Genomic DNA, 25,267 nt, shown 5'->3' on the forward strand with positions numbered 1-25,267 from the left:
ATCACCAGTGGGTGTTTCATTAGATGACACAGCCAACAGGTAAATAGGTGTCAGTCCACAGCAGCCGTGTGAAGGGTCTCGACCCGAAACGTCACCCATTCCTTCTCTCCCGAGATGCTGCCTGACCTGCTGAGTTACTCCAGCATTTTGTGAATAAATCGATTTGTACCAGCATCAGCAGTTATTTTCTTATTTATATATATATATATATATATATATATATATATATGCAGCCGTGTGCTTTCTCATCTCTGCTGTCTGAGCCTTTTTATGTTGATTTGGTGTCGTGGTTGCAACAGTGGATTTTCCCACTGATTGTCAGAGGAAAGGTCTCGACCTGAAACGTCACCTATCCATTTTCTCCTGAGATGCTGTCTGACCTGCTGGATTACTCCAGCATTTTGTGTCTTTTAGTTGATTTTCTCATTGCACTTGGTGTATTCCTTTCTTTTTACAGCTTCATTTAAACAGACGGTAATCTCATTTGCTTGTTGCTGCGAAAGACGATGAAATACAAAAGGTAATATTTTTTTGCTGTCATCATTAAATTGTTTGAGGATATTTTCCTTTGTGCATAACGAACTGAAACTAAGCCGGTTTTTGTTGGGAAAATATCATTGTTTTAATTGTGCTTATCATTGGTGGATGGTTAAAAAGGCGCACCAGTTAATAAGTTGGAGTTTGGCTCAAAGCAAGCAATCCATTGGATAGCAAAGATAATTCACTTAGAAAACGGAGAACCCACAAAATTAGTCCACGTTGTGCTATTTACTCAATGGAAAGTATAGTTACCCATTGAGTGAAATGCAACATTAATCATTTTCAGGTTGCCTTCTGTCACTCCAGAACATTGTCCAGGTTTACGCATCTGATGTGATTTCCACATTACAAGAACATCAAATGATAACAAGGCCTGTACAATGCTCATTTGGAGGCATTGTCAGAGAAATTAAACCTACGCATTCTAGGAGAAACTAATATTGCTGATTGCAGACACCACTGATGAACTGTTATCTTTCAAACTACCTCTGGCGCTCCCAACTCTGTATTAACAAACTCCCCCACACCCGTCTTCATCTCTGATCCTCCAATGTCTCCAGTTCCACCTATGATCTCACCCAATTACCCTACAATTGGCCCAGCCTCCAATGCCCTCCCATTGACTGATTCCCTACCTCCCGAACAACCAATCTACCCCTTCCCCCTACCTCCAATAACATAGCCTCAATGCACCCAGCCATTTTAACCAACTTGTACCTTTGATGTACAAAGGTGTAACACCCTTACAATGGCATCCCAACTCTTTGACCCTGGGGGTAGATGAAGTTAGAAGCAGCACAACTGTAACTAAAACAAGAACTCATCTACTTATTCTCACCCCGCTCTTATTCTGTAATCTATTGTCATCCTTGAATTATCACAAATTCCCCCTCCAACCACTTGCACACCATGTCAAGATACCTGCACTCCTCCAATTTCGGAGCCTTGTACGTCACTGAACTAAAGGTTTCAATATTGACCACCAGGCCACCAGAAATGTTCCACTTTCTTCCTTTCAGATATTCCTCGTTAGCCCAAACATTAGGTTCTCTGAAGATGGACACAAAAAGCTGGAGTAACTCAGTGGGCCAGGCAGCATCTCTGGAAAGAATGAATGGGTGACATTTCGAGTCGAGACCCTTCTTCTGAACTGCAGACCCAGCATCTGCAGTTCCTTCCTACACATTAGGTTCTCTGTCCTGTTTGCTCTTTATATGGCTTCAACCTGTTTTAATATAGATAACTCAGATTATTAATAACCCCTACACAAAGCATCTTGAAGCATTTTACCAGATCAACTGCACTATGAAATAGAACCCCTTTGTCAAAAATAAATGGTGAATGATCAAATCTCTCATGTTAACTGTGACTCAGACCGTCATGCTCAAATAAACATAGAAATGCAGTACTGAGGGGATGCTGCACTGTCCTGGAAGAGTCTCTCAGACCTGATATTAAACCAGGTGCATTTAAAAGGAGACTATGACAGCATTCAGAGGACAGTGAAATTTATCCCTCAACTAGCATCCCAAAAATAGATTATCTGGTCATTTATTCCACTGATGTTACTAGTAGCTGACGGTGCCCAAATTGGTGGTAGTACTACCTAGTGACAAAACACTTTTGGATGCTCCTCAGTAGTAAAAAGTGTTCTATCCCTTATTTACTGCCTCAGTAACCTCCAGTTCCCTATCTGAATTTATTGAAGAGGCCATTTTCACTGCTTGGATAAGAGGGGTAATGGTGGCAGGACAGGGGAAGTTGCACCCTTCCTTGTTGAGTCTGGCACAGCACTCTGCAGCAGCTTTCAACAAAATTCAAGGGCATCTTCAACCTCCCCACTGGTTGATCTGCTTTGGCCTCAAACACTTTGCAACATTGAAAGTAAATGTTATTGCCAGTTGCCAGTTCCATATACATAAACCCCCCACAGAGAACAGTTATTTTTCAAAGACAATTGAAGCAAATTGTATTATTTGCATTTCCTGTATTTTATAGGTTTATTCATAAATCAAAATTTCACAAATAAACAAAGTGTTTCTGCTGGGCACTTGGTCCTGCTTCTGTTTCAATGTAAATTACTTTCTGACCTACTGCTTTACTCACAAAATAAGTCAAAACATGGCCCTGAGGTTGGTCTATAATCTGTTCACCAGAGGCTTGTCAAAATATTATTATTCAGTTTGTCCATAGAAGATACTGATTGTCCATCATCTGATTGGGAGCAGGAACGTGGGTAAGAAACTTTAATAATGCAAAGATGGGTTTCATTCACTTAAGGCTGTTGTGTTTCACTAGCTATCACCGGGAAAGAAGGTACAGGTCTTCACGCCAATTAGATTTGGTACAAGTTCACTGCACTTGAAGAGCTCCTGGGTTTTCATCTACAATGGAAATATTGGACTGACAATTTATTTGGGACGTGGAAGCTGGGTCTATTTATTGACTAAAATGGAACAGTACAGACTTAAACTCTTTGCAGGGAAGTACAGTTAGTGAGTCACATTATAAGTCATTTTCCTAAACTTGGCTATCATGGAGCTGAAGCAATCCACTTAGCCTGGCTGGATGTAAGTTGGTTGTTAAGCCTCATGATACAATTTCAAATTGCAGCTTTTCTTTCATTGTTAACTGTAAGCATATGAAAGAAAAAGATTAGAAGGCAGCCACAGAGGGCACATTGTGAAGAAGTTTCATATGACACGAAGGTTTATTTATATCAAAGGACCAGTTGGTTTTCAGCTTAAACATACTGCACATGCATTCCCATCCACCAGTGGCGTTGCTTTTTGCTCAAGAGAAAAAAACAAAAAAATGCTGGTGGAGCTCAGTGGGTCAGGCAGTATCTGTGGAGGAAAACGATTGGAATGGAGGAAAAAGGGGAATTATAGACCAGTTAGCCTTACATCGGTAGTGGGGAAGATGCTTGAGTCGATTGTTAAAAATTTTATAGCAGCGCACCTGGAAAGCTGTGACAGGATCGGTCAAAGCCAGCATGGATTTATGAAGGGGAAATCATGCTTGACTAATCTTCTGGACTTTTTTGAGGATGTAACAAGTAGAATGGAAAAGGGAGAGCCAGTGGATGTGGTGTATCTGGACTTTCAAAAAGCCTTTGACTAGGTCCCACACAGAGATTAGTGTGCAAAATTAGAACACATGGTATTGGGGTAGGGTATAGACATGGATAGAGAACTGTGCTAGTGAAGGTAAGAATAGGAAGATAGGGGAAATGAATGTGCGGCTGAGGAGTTGGTGCAAGGAGCAGGGATTCAGATTTCTGGATCATTGGGATCTCTTCCGTGGCAGGGGTGACCTGTAAAAAAGGGAAGGGTTGCACCTAAACTGGAGGGGGACCAACATGCTAGCGGGAAGGTTTGCTAATGCTACACGGGAGGGTTTAAAATAGATTGGCAGGGGGGTGGGATCTCGTGCAGGACAGAGGCACGTGAGAGGCTAGAAGTTGGTATGGAGGGTGGTGTGGGAAAGGTTAGTGGACAGAATAGGCAGGTGAAAGGCAGAAGGCGAGGAAGGAAGGTTGGTTTAAACTGCATGTATTTTAATGCAAGGGGCCTGATGGTAAGGCAGATGAGCTTAGGGCATGGATAGGTACGAGCGACTGGGACGTTGTAGCCATGACTGAAACCTGGTTAAGGGACGGGCAGGACTGGCAGCTCAATGTTCTGGGGTACAGGAGCTTCAGGAGAGACAAGGGTGAGGGGAAAAAGAGGGGGGGGGGGGGGGTTGCATTGTTGGTTAAGGAGGATGTCACGGCTGTGTTCAGAGGTAACATTATGGACGGTTCGTCTAATGAGGCTAAATGGGTGGAGCTGAGGAACAAGAAAGGGATGATTGTTGGGGGTGTACTACAGACCTCTGAATAGTCAATGGGAAATAGAAGGACAAATGTGCCGGGAGATTGCAGACAGTCAAGGTTGTTGTAGTAGGGGATTTTAACTTTCCCAATATAGACGGGGAAAATCATAGCGTGAAGGGTTTAGATGGAGTGCAATTCCTCAAAAGTGTTCAGGAGAGTTTTCATAAGCAGTGTGTGGAGACCCCCACACATGAGAGGGCAATGTACTTCCCTGCAAAGAATTTAAGTCTAGTATTGGGAAATTGGGAAGGGCAAGTTAATGAAGTGCGTGTGGAGGAGCCTTTTGGGACTAGTGACCACAGTTCAATTAGGTTTAAGATAGTTATGGATAGGGACGGAGAGGGTCCACATGTTAAAATGCTCAACTGGGGTAAGGCCATCTTTGAAGGTATGAGAGAAGATCTTGCTCAAGTTGACTGGAGCAGGTTATTTGAGGGGAAAGGAACATCGGCCAAGTGGAATGTTTTTAAAAGTGTACTGAAGAAAGCTCAGGATGTGTATGTCCCAGTTAGAGTGAAGGGCAAAGCAGGCAAACATAAGGAAGCTTGGCTGACGAGGGAAATTGAGATGCTAGTCAAAAACAAGAAGGATGCAAGAAACAGATATAGGCAGCTGGGGTCAAGTACATCCCTGGAGGAGTTTCGGGAACTAAGGAGTAAACTAAAAAAGGAGATCAGAAGGGCAAAAAGGGGGCAGGAGATAGTTCTAGGGGTAGCATTAAGGACAATCCCAAAAGATCTTATCAATACATAAGGGGGAAAAGGGTAACTAGAGAGTGGGACCTCTCAGGAATCAAAGCGGTCACCTTTGTGTGGGGCCACAGGAGATGGGCTAGGTACTAAATGAGTATTTCTCCTCTGTATTTACCGAGGAGAAAGACAGTAGGACGGAGGAAATTGGAGCAGTCACTGCAAGTGTCTTGAGAACAGTCAGGGTTACTGTCGAAGAAGTACTGAAGGTACTGTCGTGTTTGAAGGTAGACAAATCTCCAGGGCCTGATCAGATATATCTGAGGACATGGCGGGAAACTAGTGAGGAAATTGCGGGAGCCTTCGTTCAAATTTACAAGTTGTCCTTAAATACAGGAGAGGTGCCAGAAGTCTGGAGGGTGGCAAATGCTATGCCTCTTTTCACGAAGGGCTGCAGGGAAAATGCTGGCCACACAATTTTTGAAAATTGTCAAAATAAACAAAGCAAATGAGCCAATTATCCAGTATTATTTTCCAATAAATTACAAATTTATGGTTAATCTAAATTTAGAAAACAAGCCAACAACTCATTCTAGAAAATATACATTAGAGGGTATGTACTACAACAACATTGACTGTCTGCAATTCAGAATTAATCTAGAAATAAAAATAAACTTGTTTAAACCCTAAACTGAGAAAATATACATTCCTTACATATATGAATTGTAATGGAGGAGCCTTCAGTCACTTGGTGATAAGCAGGTCACCACTGAAAAGAGGTGCAGTAATTTAGGATTAGATAAATTGAATGCAGTATCTATAGCATTCCAGTGCCCATCAAAAGAACAAGGTTCCATACATAATAATTGTTACAAAGTTTATCTTCTGTAAAAAAAATCTTCGGAAGCGTTTCTTAAAGCTTCCCACTGGGTCACAGGCACATCTGAGCAGCGACTGCAAGTAAATCCACTTTGGTCTTGAACAACATGGAGAACTCTTTTGTCAGCAGTTCATGTAAACTAATTCCATCGTGAGAATAGATCCAATTCTTTCCTGTCCAATCGTATCGTTTAGGGCCACTGTGGAAAAATATACAGAAAAAAAAATCCTGATGAAAGCAGCGGGACATTTTTAATCTTGTAACATGGAATTCTAACAGCAGAATTTCTTTTAGATGATAGATCCAAAACCTTTACAATCCCGTCATGGGCAGAAGCAGGAATTAAGTGGAAGGGGCCACAGATAAGGGCCCAAAGGAAGGGTTCCTACTAGTGATATCTGGAGACTACTGCAAAGGAGACATTGTAACAAATGAGTAACGTAAAAAGATCAATGGATGACATCTAACTCCAACTGAGCCATAATCTGTTCAAATTGAAGCAATTTTCTACAACTTACTGTGACGTGCTACAACGGCATTCACTGCCAGACTCCAGATGAGACAGGATGCATCCCCTACACCACCATTGTGAAATTAATATCATGTTACTGACTCGATGATGCCAGGATTACCTGCCTGTCTACAGCCTAGTCAATGTTACAAGCTGCTATCATTAAAATGAAGGCCCAAGGAAGAAAGAACCAAGAGAAAAACTTTTCCAGTTTTAACCTCTTTCATGCACCATCCCAGGTGATAAATGATGGCTTCGAGCCAAACGGATTAAGAAAAATGTTGATAAAACCTTCTTAATACATCAAAAAGAAAAAATGCTACTAACTTGTTATTATAATGATCACAGGACTAGAGTCCAGAACGCTTACTAAAAGAAACACATGAAAACCAAAGCTTTTCAGTGTATCTCGATGCACACGACAATAATATACTTAAACTTAAACCAAATTTGGGTAATGGATTTGAGAATTTTCAAATCACTATCCAAAATTTTGATAATTTGTTTTTAATATCCAAAATAGCTAATAAAATTCCCCCTCACATAATTTAAGTAAAAAACAGTGTTTCTTGATGCATGTGTGGATGACTTGGGTTTACATTACAGAACTTTGCGATAGTTGCTGGAATAATAATCAGGCATATAATATATGAGGTGCACTTGCTGTTGATAAAAGAATCGCACATCCTGCATCACATTTGGCTGAATGACTTGAAGTGGCAACATGTCAAAAGTCAGGAGTTGGTATCCTACCACTAGATGGCAGAACTAGTGAAGCACAACTCCTGGCAGCCAATCAATCTGATGCCTTGTTAAGACAAAGAGCCTTCTTGGATATGCAATGAATTTTACTTCCTTATAAAATTGCTAGCAAAAGAAAATGGTAGGCAGGTAAACCAATGGGAAAAGGGGAAGCTGTCTATTACCCCAACTTAGACTCTAGTTTGCAACGTGTTCACCTGTGGAAGCATGTAACCAGCTTGCATACAGACATTCCTCCTTTCCACCACCCCAAATTCCAATGCAGGTCTCGCTGGATGGGCTTTCTTGTGGAATCCTCTCACTCTCAAAATGTGGATTATGTCAGAATGGGTATAATTTGATTGGTTCAGCTTGTTTTAGTCTAAATAACCTCTAAAACGAGATAAACCAAAAGCTCTGGATGTCTTAAAGGACGTTCTTTTAGGAAGGAGATGAGGAGGAGTTTCTTTAGTCAGAGGGTGGTGAATCTGTGGAATTCTTTGCCACAGATGGCTGTGGAGGAAAGGTCAGTGGATATATTTAAGGCAGAGATGGATTCATGTGCGTCAGAGGTTATGGGGAGAAGGCAAGAGAATGGGATTAGGAGGGAGAGATAGATCAGCCATAATTGAATGGTGGAGAAGACGATGGGCCGAATGGCCTAATTCTACTCTTATCACTTATGATCTCTGTATGTATAATTAGCTTTAAATTTGTTTTCTTCACTATAAATTATAGGGGCCTAAAAGTATGAAAAGAAGTGTTGAAGTCAAGGATAAAATAACAGGAATGTAGACAGTTGGCAAGGATAGTTGGCAGAAATTAATGGTCTTCTCTCAGCATAGCAACAATTATCAACAAAGTACCAAGACTTAACAAGGACCAAAATGGGAGAAATACTCATGAATGGTTTTCAAACCAAAATATTAACAGATTTTTTTCTGCACTGATGCTGCCTGACTTTTTCTGTTTCTATTTCAGATTTCTTGCATCAGCAATTTTTGTGATTTTCAGCAACAGGCGGAAGCGGGAAGCAAGGCCAAGGTTCTATGCCAGTGCCCAGTGAAGAAGGGAACTTTACCAAAGTTAATGATAAAACAAGGAAGTCGTTGAATGAGATAAAATATTAAAAAATTACTTGAATGACCATATTCCAGACGAGTGGATTTATAGTTTCTCAGAAGGACAAAAAGCGCTGGAGTAAATCAGCAGGTCAGGCAGCATCTCTGGATAACATGGATAGGTCAAGTTTCAGGTCAAGCCACTTCCTCAGGTTTCAATACCAGGATTGATGGTGCTTTAAGTGTATATTAATGATGTAGACTGTCGTACAAGGCAAAATCTCTAAATGTGTACAAGACACACAAAGTTGAAAGTGCAGAAAATTGTAATAGACTTAGGAGGACATTAACAGGTGGAACGGGAGGACATGGCAGAAAAATGAAATGTAAAAATAATCTGGGATGATAATTTACTTGGGAGGCGATCTCCTTATTGAAGAGAAGATTATGAGTAGGTTTGGAGGTTTGGTAGATTAAATAAAGAAAATATTTTTTAACATCTCAAGGGTTGATAGCTAGAAAGCACAGTCTACCATGTTTGGCAAAAGAGTTAGAAATGATAAGAAGAAAAACTCTTTGATCCATATGGATTTGGAATACATTGCCTGAAAAGTCAGTTGTATCAAATGTAATAGTATCCTTCAAAGGAGGAATTGGGTAAATACTTTATGGAGAAAGAATTGCAGGAATGAAAGGAGAACGAGGAAGTAGGTCAAACAGGATTACTAGCTGGTCATAATTCTAGGCTGTGAAAGGGGCTGGTCAATTGGTGCAGCAAAAGGGAAGTACATATAAAATTAACCTTCTCAAGTTTGTTTGTTAAATATCAATGTTATACTGAGTGCACATTCAATATGAAGCTTCTTTCTTCTTTCACTATGTACCTGACAGGAGATGATAGCCAGATCTGTCTGTTTGGAGTCTGTTTATTAATCACGTAAGTCCCCAAGGTTTCACCCAACTTTATTGTCAGCACACCATTCTATAAAAAGGACAAAAATAAATCCATCAGAATATTTTAGAAATAGTCTTACACCTGTTGTGGCTATACAGTGACCCAAGAGCAGAGATAGTCTTTGAATTGTTTTGGACAGACAGGGAACAATCACACTCAAGTTCATTGACTTAACTCCGACTTTATTTTAAAAGGCAAACATTTATTCCTCATTTTTATTTCGATACCAAAAAGTATACTATATTTCTACAATTTTAATTAGTTTGATTAAACTTTTCCTCAGTAAGTAGCTTAATGATGGGGGGGGGGGGGGGGGGGAGGGGTTGTTGACATTTAGTTGGTTACAGTTCAGTTAAGTTTATTGTCACGTGTACCAAGGGACAGTGAAAAGCTTTTGTTGCGTCCTAAGAAGTCAGCGGAAAGACAATACATGATTACAATCGAACCATTCACAGTGTAACAGATACATGATAAGGGAATAATGTTTAGTGCAAGATAAAGCCAGTAAAGATAGTCCGAGGGTCACCAATGAGGTAGACAGTAGTTCAGGACTGGTCTCTGGTTGTGGTAGGATGGTTCAGATGCCTGATAACAGCTGGGAAGAAACCGTTCCTGAATCTGGAGGTGTGCATTTTCACACTTCTATATCTTTTGCCCGATGGAAGAGGGGAGAAGAGGGAGTGTCCAGGGTGCAACTTGTCCTAGATTATGCTGTTGGCCTTGCCGGAGCAGCGTGAGGTATAAATTGAGGTCAATGGGACCATTGTGTGATGGTCTGGGCTGCGTCCACAATTCGCTGCAATTTCTTGTGGTCTTGGATGGAGTTGTTCCCAAACCAGGCTGTGATGCATCCCGATAAAATTCTTTCTATGGCGCATCTGAAAACTATACGGTAAATCTTTTTTCAGTGAAATCTATTCACAATTGTTGACACTACATCACCATCCAAAAGACTTGGCCATTATCACAATACAGAGTTAACCTAAATCTAGACCTGCCTACCACAAAAAATGTTAGCTCCTAGGCAGAGATTTCAAGCATAGTTTTGAAAGCTACCTCAAGTTCCAACGCGAGACTCATTCCTGTGCTTTTTAAGTCAGTTGAGCATCTGTTAAAATTGGAGTTTCACAAGATAATATCAATTTTAATACATTGCATTACCTATCAATGTTGCAAGTTTCTTTGCAGCCTACCTTTAGCAGAAAGCAATTGACATTATATTGCAAATTTCACCCAATACTAAAAGAAATGTTCCACGTGACCTAGTCTGAACATTTCACCTGCATCATGGCATCATACAACAAAGATGGAGGCCATTTGACGGTTTTAAATGTTGATGCAAGTTTCTATTTTCACCATCCTTTCAGGATGTAAATGCCAGACTTCCATTCTTGGATAAGCTTTTTTTCCTCCCTCATCTCCCCTCAGGTTTTCCACCAATTAATAAAATCTATGTCCCCTGGTTATAAAGGAAGTTGGCCCTTCCTGTTCACTCGGTCGAGGCATTTGACTGGTGTGAATTGTGTGATTGATAGTGTTGTGTTATACAGCATGGAAACAGGCCCTTTTGCCCAACTTGTCCATGCTGACGTTGTCTACCTGAGCTGCCTAATTTGCCTGCATTTGGCCAACGTCCCTTCAAATCATCCTAAGCACATACCTGCCTAAATGATTTTTAAATGCTGAAATTGTACCCACCTCTACCACCTCATTCTACATACCCACCATCCTCTGTGTGAACATATTGTCTCTCAAATCCCTTTTAATCTTTCCCCTCTCACCTTGAATCTAAGCTCTCTTGTTTTCCCAGGGAAAAGGACTGCAATTCTTATCTATGCCCCTCATGATTTTATATACCTCTCTGTGTCTCTAAGGTTCCAATTTAAAAAATGCCTAGCTTCCCCAGTCTCTCCTTTTAACTCAAGCCATCTGGTCCCTCGTCGAATTCCTTCTCTCCAAGATGCTGCCTGACCTGTTGAGTTACTCCAGCACTTTGTGATACCTTCGAGCCATCTGGTCCCGATAACATCCTTATGAACCCTTTCCAGATTAATGACATCCTTCCTCCAGCAATGTAACCAGAACTACACACTATATTCCAAGTCTGGGGTCTGCTATGTCTTGCACAGTTGCAATATGATGTCTCAACTCTTGCACTCATTGCCCCATCGATAAAGGAAAGCTCGCCAAACATCTCCTTCACCCTCCTGTCTACCTGTGTCACCACTTTCATGGAATTATGTATTTGTACCCCTGGATCTTATCTCCCTGTTCTATAAACACTTCCCAGGGCCCTGCCATTTACTGTCCAAACCTTGCACTGGTTTAACGTTTCAAAATACAACACTTCACACTTTTCCAAGTTAAATTCCATCTGCCATTCCTTTGCCCATTTTCCCAGTTGATCTATATCCTGTTGGAAATCTTAACCCTTTTCACCGTCCCTACACCATCAATTTTGGTTTCATCTGCAAATTTACTAACAATGCCAACTATAATCTCCTCCAAATCTCAACATATAGATGACAATCAATTTAGCACCAGCCCCTGTAGCACACTGTAAGTCACAGGTCTCCAATCTGGAAAACAAACCTCTCGTGTCATCCTTTTAGACAATAGGTGCAGGAGGAGGCCATTCGGCCCTTTGAGCCAGCACCTCCATTCAATGTGATCATGGCTGATCATTCTCAATCAGTACCCCGTTCCTGCCTTCTCCCCATACCCCCTGACTCCACTATCCTTAAGAGCTCTATCTAGCTCTCTCTTGAATGCATTCAGAGAATTGGCCTCCACTGCCTTCGGAGGCAGAGAATTCCACAGATTCACAACTCTCTGACTGAAAAAGTTTTTCCTCATCTCAGTTCTAAATGGCCTACCCCTTATTCTTAAACTGTGGCCCCTTGTTCTGGACTCCCCCAACATTGGGAACATGTTTCCTGCCTCTAACGTGTCCAACCCCTTAATAATCTTATACGTTTCAATAAGATCTCCTCTCATCCTTCTAAATTCCATTGTATACAAGCCTAGTCGCTCCAGTCTTTCAACATATGATAGTCCCGCCATTCCGGGAATTAACCTAGTAAACCTAAGCTGCACGCCCTCAATAGCAAGAAGATCCTTCCTCAAATTTGGAGACCAAAACTGCACACAGTACTCCAGGTGCGGTCTCACTAGGGCCCTGTACAACTGCAGAAGGACCTCTTTGCTCCTATACTCAACTCCTCTTGTTATGAAGGCCAACATTCCATTGGCTTTCTTCACTGCCTGCTGTACCTGCATGCTTCCTTTCAGTGACTGATGCACTAGGACACCCAGATCTCGTTGTACGTCCCCTGTTCCTAACTTGACACCATTCAGATAATGCCTAACTTGACCCATTCAGATTTACCCCTGCAACCAAGCCAATTTTGTATCCAATTGGTTAGCTCAACTTGGAATCGATGCAATCTAACCTTCTGGACTAGCCTACCATGTGAGACTTGTTAAAGTCTATGTGATCAACGTCTACTGTGCTCACCAATGCTTTTGGTCACCTCTTGTAAAAACTCAATGTTGTGAGACACAAAGTCATGCTGACCATCCCTAATCAGTCTTAGTCTTTCCAAATTCTGGTAGATCCAGTCTCTCAAAATCCCCACCAGGAACATTCCCCCACCAGGAATATCCGCTGATATTATGCTCATAGGCCTGTAGTTCCCTGGCACATCCTTGCAGCCCTGATGTGGAACATATTGCAGGACTCAGTTATTTCTACTACACTTCCTTTTGAACTTGTCTATCTGAAAAGATGTTTAGTCAATACTTGTGAAGTTGTGGCAAGCAACAACTTTTGCTTTATTCAATTTATCCTCTTATTTTGATTTGCTTTTTAAAATCAGGCCTGTCGACATTGGGAAATACTTCTTTGACTGAAAATATACAGTATAAAATTCGCATTTAAATCCACCATGAAAGATTCTGACCAAGGTAAACGTATTCACTACTGAAACACTGGTTGCTCACGCCTAATTTTTGAATTCTCAATCTATTCCTCTAAAATGACTACAGAATATCAAGATCATGTAAATACAAGGGTCCAAATACAGGCAAACAAGCTTTACCGCAAGCGTTACATCATAGTCCTTTGGAACAAAAGGCTGATCTGCAAGATCTTCAAAGAAATCATATAAAAGGTCCAGTGTTTCCTCTGCAAGCTTTTCATAAGAGGTCTCTTCCAATAAGCTGTGAAGAAGAAGAATAGTGTCAGTCCTTCAGCTTGCGGCAATGTTTTCTGTCATTTCTAGGCACCAAATTAAACCTTGAACTGCCTCCAATACAAATATATGGCTTTATAAATAGGGAGAGCAAAACGTTATGTGTGGTCCCACCAATTTATACGTATAGCAAAATTTTCCCACCTTTATATTCCACCCCCTTTGTAATAATGGCAAACGATCCATTGGCCTTCCAAACTACCTATTGTACCTGCTTGCTAACTTTCTATGTTTCATATACTAGGACATCTAGATCTCTCTTTACTGCAGTTTTCTCTTGAGTTAAACAATATTGTACTTTTCTGTTCTTCCTACCAAAGTCCATAACCTCATATTTCCCCTGGTTACAGTTCATGTGCCAAATATTTGCCCACTTTTTGAGTCTTTCTTTATCCTTGTGTAGATTCCTTGTGCTTTCATGATTTACTTCCCTACCTATTTGTGTGTTATCAGCAAATTTGCAATTAATATATCTTGTGAATAGTTGATGTTCCAGTACGGATTCCACTAGTTACAGCCTTTCAACTTTAAAATGACTGATTTATCCTGAATTGTTTCTATTTTCTGTCGGTTAGCCAATCTTCAAGTTAACATAAATATCCTGATGACTTGAACTCATACTTTGAACAGACTGTGATCGGGATATGGCCAGGGCCTAAGATAAGGGAACCTGGAAGAGAGGTTGGCTGGTAAACAATTTACAGGGATGAGGGAACAGGAAGTAAATCTGAGACAAGATTGAAGGGATTAGAAATATTAACTAAATAGCCAACAAAAGAATTGTGATAGCTTTGCATTGTCTCAAGCAAAACAAACCCTCTACATTTAACACTCCAAATCAAAAATATAACAATGCATGGTAAATCATTAAATTTATTGAAGCTCTGCTTCCAAATATCAATGTTTTTCTTGTGTTGCAAATAGGATAAATCAACACCAACACAGCTTAATTTATTAGATCAATAACTAACCTCAAGACTTAAACCAGGCAAGTCATTAATTAAATATATTCCTGGCATCTACAACACACAAACACATAGAAAGTACACACATACAGTATATGTACAGAATGCGCACACACTCATATGCAAGACATATACAGCATTCTAATGTACAGTATGCACAAATGTTTGGCTGCCCAGACAGAAAACGTGCATGCTCCCATTATATGCACACATTACATGCAAATACCATGAGCATGCACCAAATACAAAAAAACTTTTGTTACACCAGGATACCTTGTATTTTCTATTCTTCTCGGAATCGAGGAATGAATTTCTTTTCTTTGGAGTATTAAATATCTTTCTGAATGGAAATGTAGAAACTGTAGAACATAACATGACAAAATATGAGAATGAACAAAGATTAGTTATTATTCTTAAAGCAAAATTCTTTTAATTTATAAATTTAGTAAAAGTTTATGCAAGTTATAAAAAAAGAATTTCAGCCGATGATTTATTCAGATGATCATTATGAAGAATTCACTGTTTATAGTACTCACCATGCTCTCTAACATTCAATACAAGGATTAGTGTTCAATCTTGCAAATTTCAAAGTTTTAAAGGAACAAAGTATTTCTACTTGTACACAAAGTATTTCTAAAAGCATTCAAATTCATTACCAATCAAAGTGTGAAAGACTAATATGCCGCTCAATGTGTCGTAGAAACAACAAACCTCTGTAGTTTGTGATATATATATATATAAATGATGGACAAAACATAGATGTGTTTGCAGATGGTGAAGCTGCAGATTGAAGAAGGCTGTCAAAGGATCTACAGGATATAGATCAATTGCGGATAGATGCAGAGAAATGGCAGATGGAGTTTAATATAAGATTGAGGTGTTGCATGTTGGAAAGTCGAATATAAGGGCCAAGACTTAACGGCATTGATGTATGGAAGGTTCTTGGGGTCCATGTCCATAGCCCCTTTAAAGTAGCAATACAGGTAGGTAGAATGGTAAAGAAAATGTATTGGTTGATTGGGCAGCACATTGAACATAAGAGTTGGGCAGTTGTGTTGCAGCTTTATAAACCGTAGGTTGGGCTGCTTTTTAGAGGATTTTACATGGCTCCAGGCCTTATTACAAGAACAATGTGGAGGTTTTGGAGAAGGTGCAGAATACATTTAGCTGTGTACTTTCTGGATTAGACAATATTAGCTACAAGGAGGGGATGGATAAACTTCCTCTGGAGCGTCAGAGGATAAGGGGAGACATGACAGAAGTTCACAAAATGATGAGAGGAATAGGAAACAAACTGCAGACGCTGGTTTAAATCAAAGGTAGACACAAAATGCTGGAGTAACTCAGCAGGTCACGCAGCATCTCTGGAGAGGAGGAATGGGTGACGTTTTGGGTCGAGACCCTTCTTCAGACATGTCAGGGGAGGGGGCGGGACAAAGATAGATTGTAGTCGGAGACCGGAAGACTAGTAGGAGAACTGGGAAGGGGGCGGGGATAGAGAGGGAAAGCAGGGACTATCTGAAGTTAGAGAAGTCAATGATCAAACCACTGTGGTGTAAACTAGAGTAGACAGTTAGAAACTTTTTCCTAGGGTGGAAATGTTAAATACTGGAGAGCATAGCTTTAAGGTAAGAGGGATAAAGTTTAAAAGAGAAGTGCAGAGAAAGTTTTTCTATGGAGAATGGTGGGTGACTGGAACACTCTGCCAGGTATGGCGGTAGGAACAGATACGACAGTTGTGTTTAAGAAGCTTTTAGATAGGCATATGAATACGCAGGCATTGGAGGGATGGCTGGATCACATGCAGACAGTGATTAGTTTAATTTGGTATCATGTTTTGCAGACATTGTGAACTGAAGAGCCTGTTCCTGTGCCTCCACCACCCCTGTTTTATTTTAACCCCAGACAATATTTAAGCTCAATCTTCAATCACCAATGACTATGCCGATCCCATTTAGGACAACAAATCTGAGTTGCACAGAATTTACAAAGACCACACACCTGAGGATCAGCCCAACCTCACATCAGTCAACTGTGGTGTTTATTTTCCATTCCAACTGACTTTCATTGATACTTATTTAACTATCAGCAGTTCCTTCTATTCCTAACTAATGCATGTGCTTATCTAGAATCTTCTTAAATGCATCTGTGCTGTACACCTCAACCACTCCTTATGGAAACAGTATCTATATTCTTTGGGTAATGAAGTTTATTTTGAAAGAAGAGCTGAAGATTAGAGAGCGAGAGGATGTTAGAGATAGATAAGAGATAGGTTACAAAATAATTTAAGATCATTAACATAAAAGGGAACAGGTGTAGGTCATTTGCCCCTTTGAGTTTACTCTCTATTCATCAAGAACATGATTAATTCAATACTATTTTCCTGGACGATCCACATATCCTTTGATTTCCTCAAAAGTTCCCAAGAATGGAGAATGTAAGCAAGTTGTCCCTTGATCCCAAGAGACTGCCTAAGAAGAAAAGGCAGAAATTCTAGTTTTGAATAAACTCAATGACTGAGCTTCCACAGCCCTTTGGGGTAGAGAATTCCAAAGATTCATCACCCTCTGCATGAAGAAATTTATTCTCATCTATCATGCAAGTCCTACTTATGAGAAGACTGTGCCCCTGGTTATAGAGTCCTCAGTCAGGCAAAGCCTCCTCCATACATCAAACCTGGCAAGTTCATCATTATCCATTCCTGTGGTAAAGTGCAAACGAAGATAAGGCAGCCAACCAAGTATATTATCTTGGGAAAATTGTCTACGAAACTCGATGTCTAGGTTTATTGATAATGATCATTAGACTAATTTACCTAAAACATTAACTTATTCTGATTTCACAACTGGTGCTTGACTGTTGCTGCTTTACAGCGAATGCAGCGCCGGAGACTCAGGTTCGATCCTGACTACGGGTGCTGCACTGTAAGGAGTTTGTACGTTCTCCCCGTGACCTGCGTGGGTTTTCTCCGAGATCTTCGGTTTCCTCCCACACTCCAAAGACGTACAGGTATGTAGGTTAATTGGTTGGGTAAATGTAAAAAAATTGTCCCTAGTGGGTGTAGGATAGTGTTAATGTACGGGGATCACTGGGCGGCACGGACTTGGAGGGCCGAAAAGGCCTGTTTCCGGCTGTATATATGTGATGATGATGATGATGATGACTGCTGAGAATATCATCTCTTCTCATAATTCAACCGTTAAAATTATGGAGCAGTAAATAAGTGCAATGTCACTGCATGACAGATCTTGTGTGTGCATCATGTGCAAGAACCTTGAATAAAGCAGACGTACATTCTGAATCTATGTGTGTTCCCTTTGAATTACACTCTGCAATCTACACGTTTTGCCAAGACTCCATTAATCCAGCATGCCTGGGTCATTTGTGTTGCGGGAGCAGTACATTTTCTAGATTATTCAATGTTCTTCCTATTTATACTCCACCACACTTTCAATTTACTCTTACTTAAGCCATTGCACAGAAGAATAATAAATATTCCAGTGCACCTGGGTGTGTGGGAGCCGAGTGAGTCAGAAAGGAACATAGAAACTGGGTATGAAGGAACTGCAGATGGTGGTTTAAACTGAAGATAGACACAAAATGCTGGTGTAATTCAGCAGGAGCCTGGGTGAATCGGAAGACTGAGCGGTAAACATCACCTATTGAGCCAGATGCTGAATAATCCGATACCGGGTTATCAGGACTCAGAGGTATAAACATTAGGTATTGTCATGGATGAAAACTTTTGATTCAGTGCACAGCAGTAGGAGTTCATCAAAAAAAAGTGAGAAACATTTCAGTCTCCCCTACTTTTTGTTACGTTCGCATGTTTGTGGAAGTAATAACACATAGTTGCAACATATTCACATTGTGCAAGAGCCACACTTGAAAGATTAAACATTGTTATGGAATATGTTGTTGTTTTGTAATAGGGGGGGCCTCAAAGAGTGCTTTACTTATCTGATTGCAGTGGTTCAACATGTTAAAAAAAGAAACATTAACTGTTACGTAGCACCCTCTAGTGGAATTAAATAACTTTGTCTATGCGAAGATTCAAGTGATACTTGGAGAAATCAAGGAGAAATTGTTACAAGGGAACACAGATTGAAGATAATTTGCAAAAGAATCAGCGGGGGAGATGACAATTTCTCCCAGAATGTGTTGCAATGCTATGGGAGGTGCTGCCTTAAAGGGTGGTGGAAAAAGATTCAATAAGAATTTTCAAAAGTGAATTGTACAGCATTTAAATCAACGTGTGTGGTGGGGGTGGTGGGATTAGCTAGGGGTTGGAACCAACTGAATAGCTACTTTAATGCAGACACATTAGACTACAAATGGGTTCCTTTGTGATATTTTAATGATGCCGATCTCTGACATAATCAGCTTCTGTGGTTCTCTTAACAGAGCATCATGATCTTCATATCATCATAATCATGATGTATTCAAGAGAGTTAGATTTAGCTCTTAGGGCTAGGAACAGGAAAGCAGACTATTATCTGAATGGTGGCCGATTAGGAGAAGGGGAGATGCAACGAGACCTGGGTGTCGTGGTACACCTGTCATTGAAAGTAGGCATGCAGGTGAAGCAGGCAGTGAAGAAAGTGAATGGTATGTTGGCATTCATAGCGAGGAGATTTGAGTATAGGAGCAGGGAGGTTCTGCTGCAGTTGTACAGGGCATTGGTGAGACCACATCTGGAGTATTGCGTACAGTTTTGGTCTCCTAATCTGAGGAAAGACATTCTTGCCATAGAGGGAGTACAGAGAAGGTTCACCAGATTGATTCCTGGGATGGCAGGACTTTCATATGAAGAAAGACTGGGTAGACTCGGCTTGTACTCGCTGGAATTTAGAAGATTGAGGGGGGATCTTATAGAAACTTACAAAATTCTTAAGGGATTGGACAGGCTAGATGCAGGAAGATTGTTCCCGTTATTGGGGAAGTCCAGAACAAGGGGTCACAGTTTACGGATAAGGGGGAAGTCTTTTAGGACCGAGATGAGAACGTTTTTTTTCACACAGAGAGTGGTGAATCTGTGGAATTCTTTGCCACAGAAGGTGGTTGAGGCCAGTTCATTGGCTATATTTAAGAGGGAGTTCGATGTGGCCCTTGTGGCTAAAGGGATCAGGGGGTATGGAGAGAAGGCAGGTACGGGATACTGAATTGGATGATCAGCCATGATCATATTGAATGGCGGTGCAGGCTCGAAGGGCCGAATGGCCTACTCCTGCACCTATTTTCTATGTTTCTATGTTTCTATGAATCAAGGGATATGGGGAGAAAGGAGGAACGGGATACTGATTTTGGATGATCAGCCATGATCATATTGAATGGCGATGCTGGTTCGAAGGGCCGAATGGCCTACTCCTGCACCTATTTTCTATGTTTTCCCAAGAGCATTGAAGCTAGATTTCTAACTGCTAATTTAAAAATTGGCGATTACTTTCACAAGTAGTTTGAATTTTAACAAAAAATCAAGGCAGAAATCAGAGCTCAAAGAGTCAGACACAGCCAGAAGTGTCAAGATCAGTTTTTATTTTTAGCATTGGCAGACATTCAGGGTATAATCAAATGATTAATAAAGAGTTCATTTAAGCAGTGACAAGTTTATATTGGCCATTTTCCATGGATAAAACCATCCAATGCACAGAAACATGATCACCAAACAGGACAATGAATTAAAGGAGGAAATATCAAGAAATGAACAAAAAATTGATCGATAAGTTGGGTTTGTTGAACTCTCACATTTGATTGAAAAGTTTGTGATTCAAGTGCCATTACAGAATCACATGCAAACAAATTCAAATTGACAGTTCAGAACCAAGTGAGTGCTGTACCACAGGAGATGATCGTGTTAAACGGAAACCCTGTTTGCTTTCTCACTTGGATAAAAGGATCGCATTCCAAATACTTTAAAAAAGACACAAAATGCTGGAGTAACTCAGCGAATCAGGCAGCATCTCCGGCGAACATGGATAGATGATATTTCCGGTCAGGATCCTTCTTCAAACGGATTGTGGTATGGGGGAGAAAGCTGGAAAAGAGTAGGGGCAGGACAAATCCTGGTGAGTGTTGGTTGGATACAGGTGAGCAGGAGGAGGGGTGGAGGGGGGGCGTTGATAGGCACATAGACAATAGGTGCAGGAGTAGGCCATTCGGCCCTTCGAGCCAGCACCACCATTCAATGTGATCATGGCTGATCATTCTCAATCAGTACCCCGTTCCTGCCTTCTCCCCATACCCCCTGACTCCGCTATCCTTAAGAACTCTATCTAGCTCTCTCTTGAATGCATTCAGAGAATTGGCCTCCACTGCCTTCAGCGGCAGAGAATTCCACAGATTTACAACTCTCTGACTGAAAAAGTTTTTCCTCATCTCTGTTCTAAATGGCCTACCCCTTACTCTTAAACTGTGGCCCCTGGTTCTGGACTCCCCCAACATTGGGAACATGTTTCCTGCCTCTAACGTGTCCAATCCCTTAATAATCTTATATGTTTCACTAAGGTCCCCTCTCATCCTTCTAAATTCCAGTGTATACAAACCTAGCCGCTCCAGTCTTTCAACATAGGACAGTCCCGCCATTCCGGGAATTAACCTAGTAAACCTACGCTGCACGCCCTCAATAGCAAGAATATGGTTTGACAAAGGCCAGAGATGACAAGAGAAAAAGAGTGAGACAAGAATGGAAGTGGAGGAGGAAGGGGAGAGATAAATGCAATCCCAGAATGGAAATATGAAATACTAGAGTGCACAGCTTTAAGGTGAGAGCGGCAACATTTAAAGGAGATGTGTGGGGCAAGTATTTTTACACAGAGGGGGGCCGAGTGCCAGAAGCCCACTGCTCGGCAGTGGTGAAAAAGCTGGATACGATAGTGCCAAATAAGGAGACTTTTGGATAGGCATATGAAAATGCAGTAATGGATGGATATGAATCACATTCAGACAGAAAAGAATTACGGCTAGCATCATGTCTGGCAGCCGATGTGGGCTGAAGGGACTGCTCCTGGACTGTGCCGGTGTATGTTCTACATAGAAACATATACAATTCTGAAGGGATTGGACAGGCAAAATGTTCCCGATGTTTGGGGAGTCCAGAACCTTGGGTCACAGTTTAAGAATAAAGGGTAGGCCATTTAGGACTGAGATCAGGAAAAACTTTTTTACCCAGAGAGTTGTGAATCTGTGAAATTCTCTACCACAGAAGGCAGTGAAAGCCAATTCACTGGATGTTTTCAAGAGAGTTTGATATAGCTCCTGGGGCTAACAGAATCAAGGGATATGGGGAGAAAGCAGGAATGGGGTACTGATTTTGGATGACCAACCATGATCATATTGAATGGCGGTGCTGGCTCGAAGGGTTGAATGACCTACTCCTGCACCTATTTTCTATGTATGCCACTCTAGGCTAGTGGAGAATGTGGCAAGAGGGCTGGTCCTAGAGAAATGTCAATTATCCAGTGAGCTGGATCATGTGGCCCAGGAGGACAGATGAATGTCAAGCAGAGGGCAGAGAGGGCGGGCATTGGGGCAGAGAGTGCGGGCATTGGAGCAGCAAGTTAGGTAGAGCTCTGGGGGCTGGTGGAATCATGGGATATGGGGAGAAGTTGGGAACAGGTTACTGATTGTGGATGAATGGCGGTGCTGGCTCGAAGGGCTGAATGGCTTCCTCCTGCACCTATTTTCTATGTTTCTAAGTCACTAAAGGGAAGGACGTTTAAATAGATAGCTTGCAGGATTGTGTGGGAAGGAACTGCAGATGCTGATTTAAACCGAAGACACAATTGTACTGGAATTACTCAGCGGGTCAGGCAACATCTCTGGAGAAAAGGAATGTGTGACATGTGTTTCAGGTGGAGCACCTGAAACACATGGTGTTTCTCTGGACTCCCCCAACATTGGGAACATGTTTCCTGCCTCTAACGTGTCCAATCGTTGGACACTCCCTCGACTGAGAGTCAGGGGAGAGGGAAACGAGATATATATACGGTATACAGAGAGATACAGAATATATGAATATTCAAAAAAGTAATGATGATCGAGGAAATGGTCCATTGTTGGCTCTGGGCTAGGTGATGATGAGTTATACAATGAAACTCACCAGGTCGATAGTGAAACTAGTACAACGACTCGGGAGGGGGAGAGACAGGGAGAGAGAGGAAATTAAAGAGTTACTTGAAGTTAGAGAAATCAATATTCATATCGTAGACACAAAATGCTGGAGTAACTCAGCGGGACAGGCAGCATCTCTGGAGAAAAGGAATGGGTGACGTTTCGGGTCGAGACCCTTCTTCATACCACTGGGGTGTAAGCTGCCCAAGCGAAATATGAAGTGCTGCTCCTCCAATTTGCATTTGACCTCACTCTGCAGGATTGACTTAGATGGATGAGGCGTCGCATGAATCAAGAGGAATCATAGGGGGGACGGACCCAATGTGAATGCAAGGTAGCAGGAACATGACGGGGGGGGGGGTCAGGGCAGGTGAGGCTGTGGGGAGGAGAGGGTCTGTCTGTCAAGCCAATACGTGCCGGCCGTGACAGCAAGCGGGCCTGCCTGGCACGTTATGTCACAACAGTGTAGGAAGGAACTGCAGATGCTGCTTACACGCCAAAGATAAAATGCTGGAGTAACTCAGCGGAACAACAGACCATGACCAGGAGAGGGAAGGAAGAGATAGAGGAGAGAGGGAGGGAGGAGAGAGAGAGGGAGGGAGGGATGTTTCTTTTTGTTTGGTGTTAGTTTATGATTGTATGTGTTATTACATTTTCATTGATTATTCTTATTGGTCTTATTGTTGAACTGCGGGTAATTTTTCATTTCACTACACATTTATGTGTATGTGACAAATAAATGACTATTGAGGGAGAGAGAGGGAGGGAGGAGGGGGAGGGAGGAGGCAGAGAGGTAGAGAGGCGGAGGGGGAAACTCACCGTGGGTGAGCGGGTGTCTGCGTGTGCCAGCCCCCTGTCCCTGACGCTCTCTGTCCGCGGGGAGTGGGCAAGCCGCTGGATGAGCGGGCACCAGCAGAGCCGGCTGCGGTTCAGAAGGCGCGCCATGGTCCCCGGCAGGTCGCGGATCCCATGGGCTGTGGGCTGTCCTTGTCTGTGTCCGGCCCGGCGCGGGACGGGGCGGCCGTCAGTCCAACGGTCAGGTCGCGAAACAAAACCCACGCGGCGGCCCGGGATCGCGCGGACGGATCGGGACGGCCGTGCGCATGCGCGTAGGGAGTGCACGGCAACGGGGACGGCAATGCGCATTCGCGGGGATGTGGGCGGGGCGCGACCTGGCGTGTCATGTTTTGGGGGCGCACCAAAGACCCGAAACGTCACCCATTCCTTCTCTCCCGAGATGCTGCCTGACCTGCTGAGTTACTCCAGCATTTTGTGAATAAATACCTTCGATTTGTACCAGCATCTGCAGTTATCTTCTTATACTAAAGATACTAGAGGAGCAGGATAGACCACTCGACTCTGAAAAACGTAGTAGGTCACAGATACATTTCAACGCCATTTTAGTAGGCAGATTATGTGTGGTAGATTCACAACTGCGATTTCTTCGTATATAAAATAATTATTTTTGTTCAACTTCTTGGATAAGTTGATAGTTGACATTTATAACTATTTCTTGAAGAGTTGCTGCTTCGTGATCTTTAAACTTTGGATGTTACTGACATCCATCACAGTGAGCAGAGGACTGGAGGAGACTCACTGTGATGGATGTTCCTTTTTGGGGTTGTGTAATTTGCCTATTTTAATGCTTTTATTGTGTAATTTGCCTATTTTAATGCTTTATTGTTTATAAAGATATCTTGAATAATTGCACTGGAGATCCACTCTGTCTGTATAACAGGTATAAGAAAATAACTGCAGATGCTGGTACAATCGATTTATTCACAAAATGCTGGAGTAACAGGTATAACAGGTATAACAGAGCTTTATTTGTCGTTCGGTACCGAAGTACCGAACGAAACTACATAGCAGTCATAGAGAAGAAAAAAAGAAGAAAAAAAAGAAAGAACACAAGACACATAGCCCCAACACAAACGTCCATCACAGTGACTCCAAACACCCCCTCACTGTGATGGAGGCAACAAAACGTCCACTCTCTTCCCCACGCCCACGGACAGACACGGACGCCCATTGATCATATTTAATTAACTGTTCTTTGCTTTCGCTGTTAATAATAATAATAATAATAATAATAATACATTACATTTATATAGCGATTTTCTAAACACAGTGATTGAAGGCAGTGCTGAACAGGTGAGACTTCAGTGATGTTTTGAATGTGGTGAGTGAGGAGGAGTCTCTGATGGTTTGGGGTAGTGAGTGCCAGAGTGTGGGAGCAGCGATGGAGAAAGCCCTGTTCCTCCAGGATCTGAGTTTGGTCCGGATGGGGGGGGGGGGGGGGGGGGGGACAGGAGGTTTGCAGCAGCAGAGCGGAGGTTACGGGTTGGAGTGTGTCTGTGGAGGAGGTCAGTCAGGTAGGATGGGGCCAGGTTATGGAGGGCTTTGTAGGTCATGAGGAGGATTTTGTACTGGATTCTCTGGGGGATGGGGAGCCAGTGGAGCTTGTAAAGGACGGGGGTGATATGGTCACGGATCGGGGAGTGGGTGAGTAGACGGGCAGCGGAGTTCTGGATGTGTTGGAGTTTGTTGATGATTTTTGAGGGTGAACCATAGAGGAGGCTGTTGCAGTAGTCCAGACGGGAGGTGATGAAGGCGTGGATGAGGGTTTCTGCAGCTGTGGAGGAGAGGGATGGACGGAGACGGGCGATGTTTTTGAGGTGGAAGAAGG

General features: G+C 42.1%; 1 protein-coding gene and 1 long non-coding RNA gene across 2 annotated transcripts; one reads left to right on the forward strand and one right to left on the reverse strand.

Annotated features, from left to right (window-relative positions):
* Positions 1–16: 16 nt before the first annotated feature.
* Positions 17–8,351, forward strand: LOC144591196 (uncharacterized). The gene is made up of 3 exons (XR_013546728.1): positions 17–39; positions 458–520; positions 8,220–8,351. It is a non-coding gene; the product is annotated as an uncharacterized LOC144591196 (long non-coding RNA).
* fxn (frataxin) lies at positions 2,533–23,653 on the reverse strand. Its single transcript, XM_078395479.1, has 5 exons — positions 23,401–23,653; positions 14,746–14,831; positions 13,355–13,475; positions 9,184–9,281; positions 2,533–6,185 (listed from the first exon to the last, which is right to left on the reverse strand). Exons 1-5 carry the CDS (start codon positions 23,524–23,526, stop codon positions 6,038–6,040), a joined length of 579 nt encoding a protein of 192 aa, XP_078251605.1. The 5' UTR covers positions 23,527–23,653; the 3' UTR covers positions 2,533–6,037.
* Positions 23,654–25,267: the final 1,614 nt, after the last annotated feature.

Source organism: Rhinoraja longicauda, chromosome 3 (genome assembly GCF_053455715.1).
Source record: "Rhinoraja longicauda isolate Sanriku21f chromosome 3, sRhiLon1.1, whole genome shotgun sequence".
In the NCBI taxonomy this organism is placed as follows: Eukaryota; Metazoa; Chordata; class Chondrichthyes; order Rajiformes; family Arhynchobatidae; genus Rhinoraja; species Rhinoraja longicauda.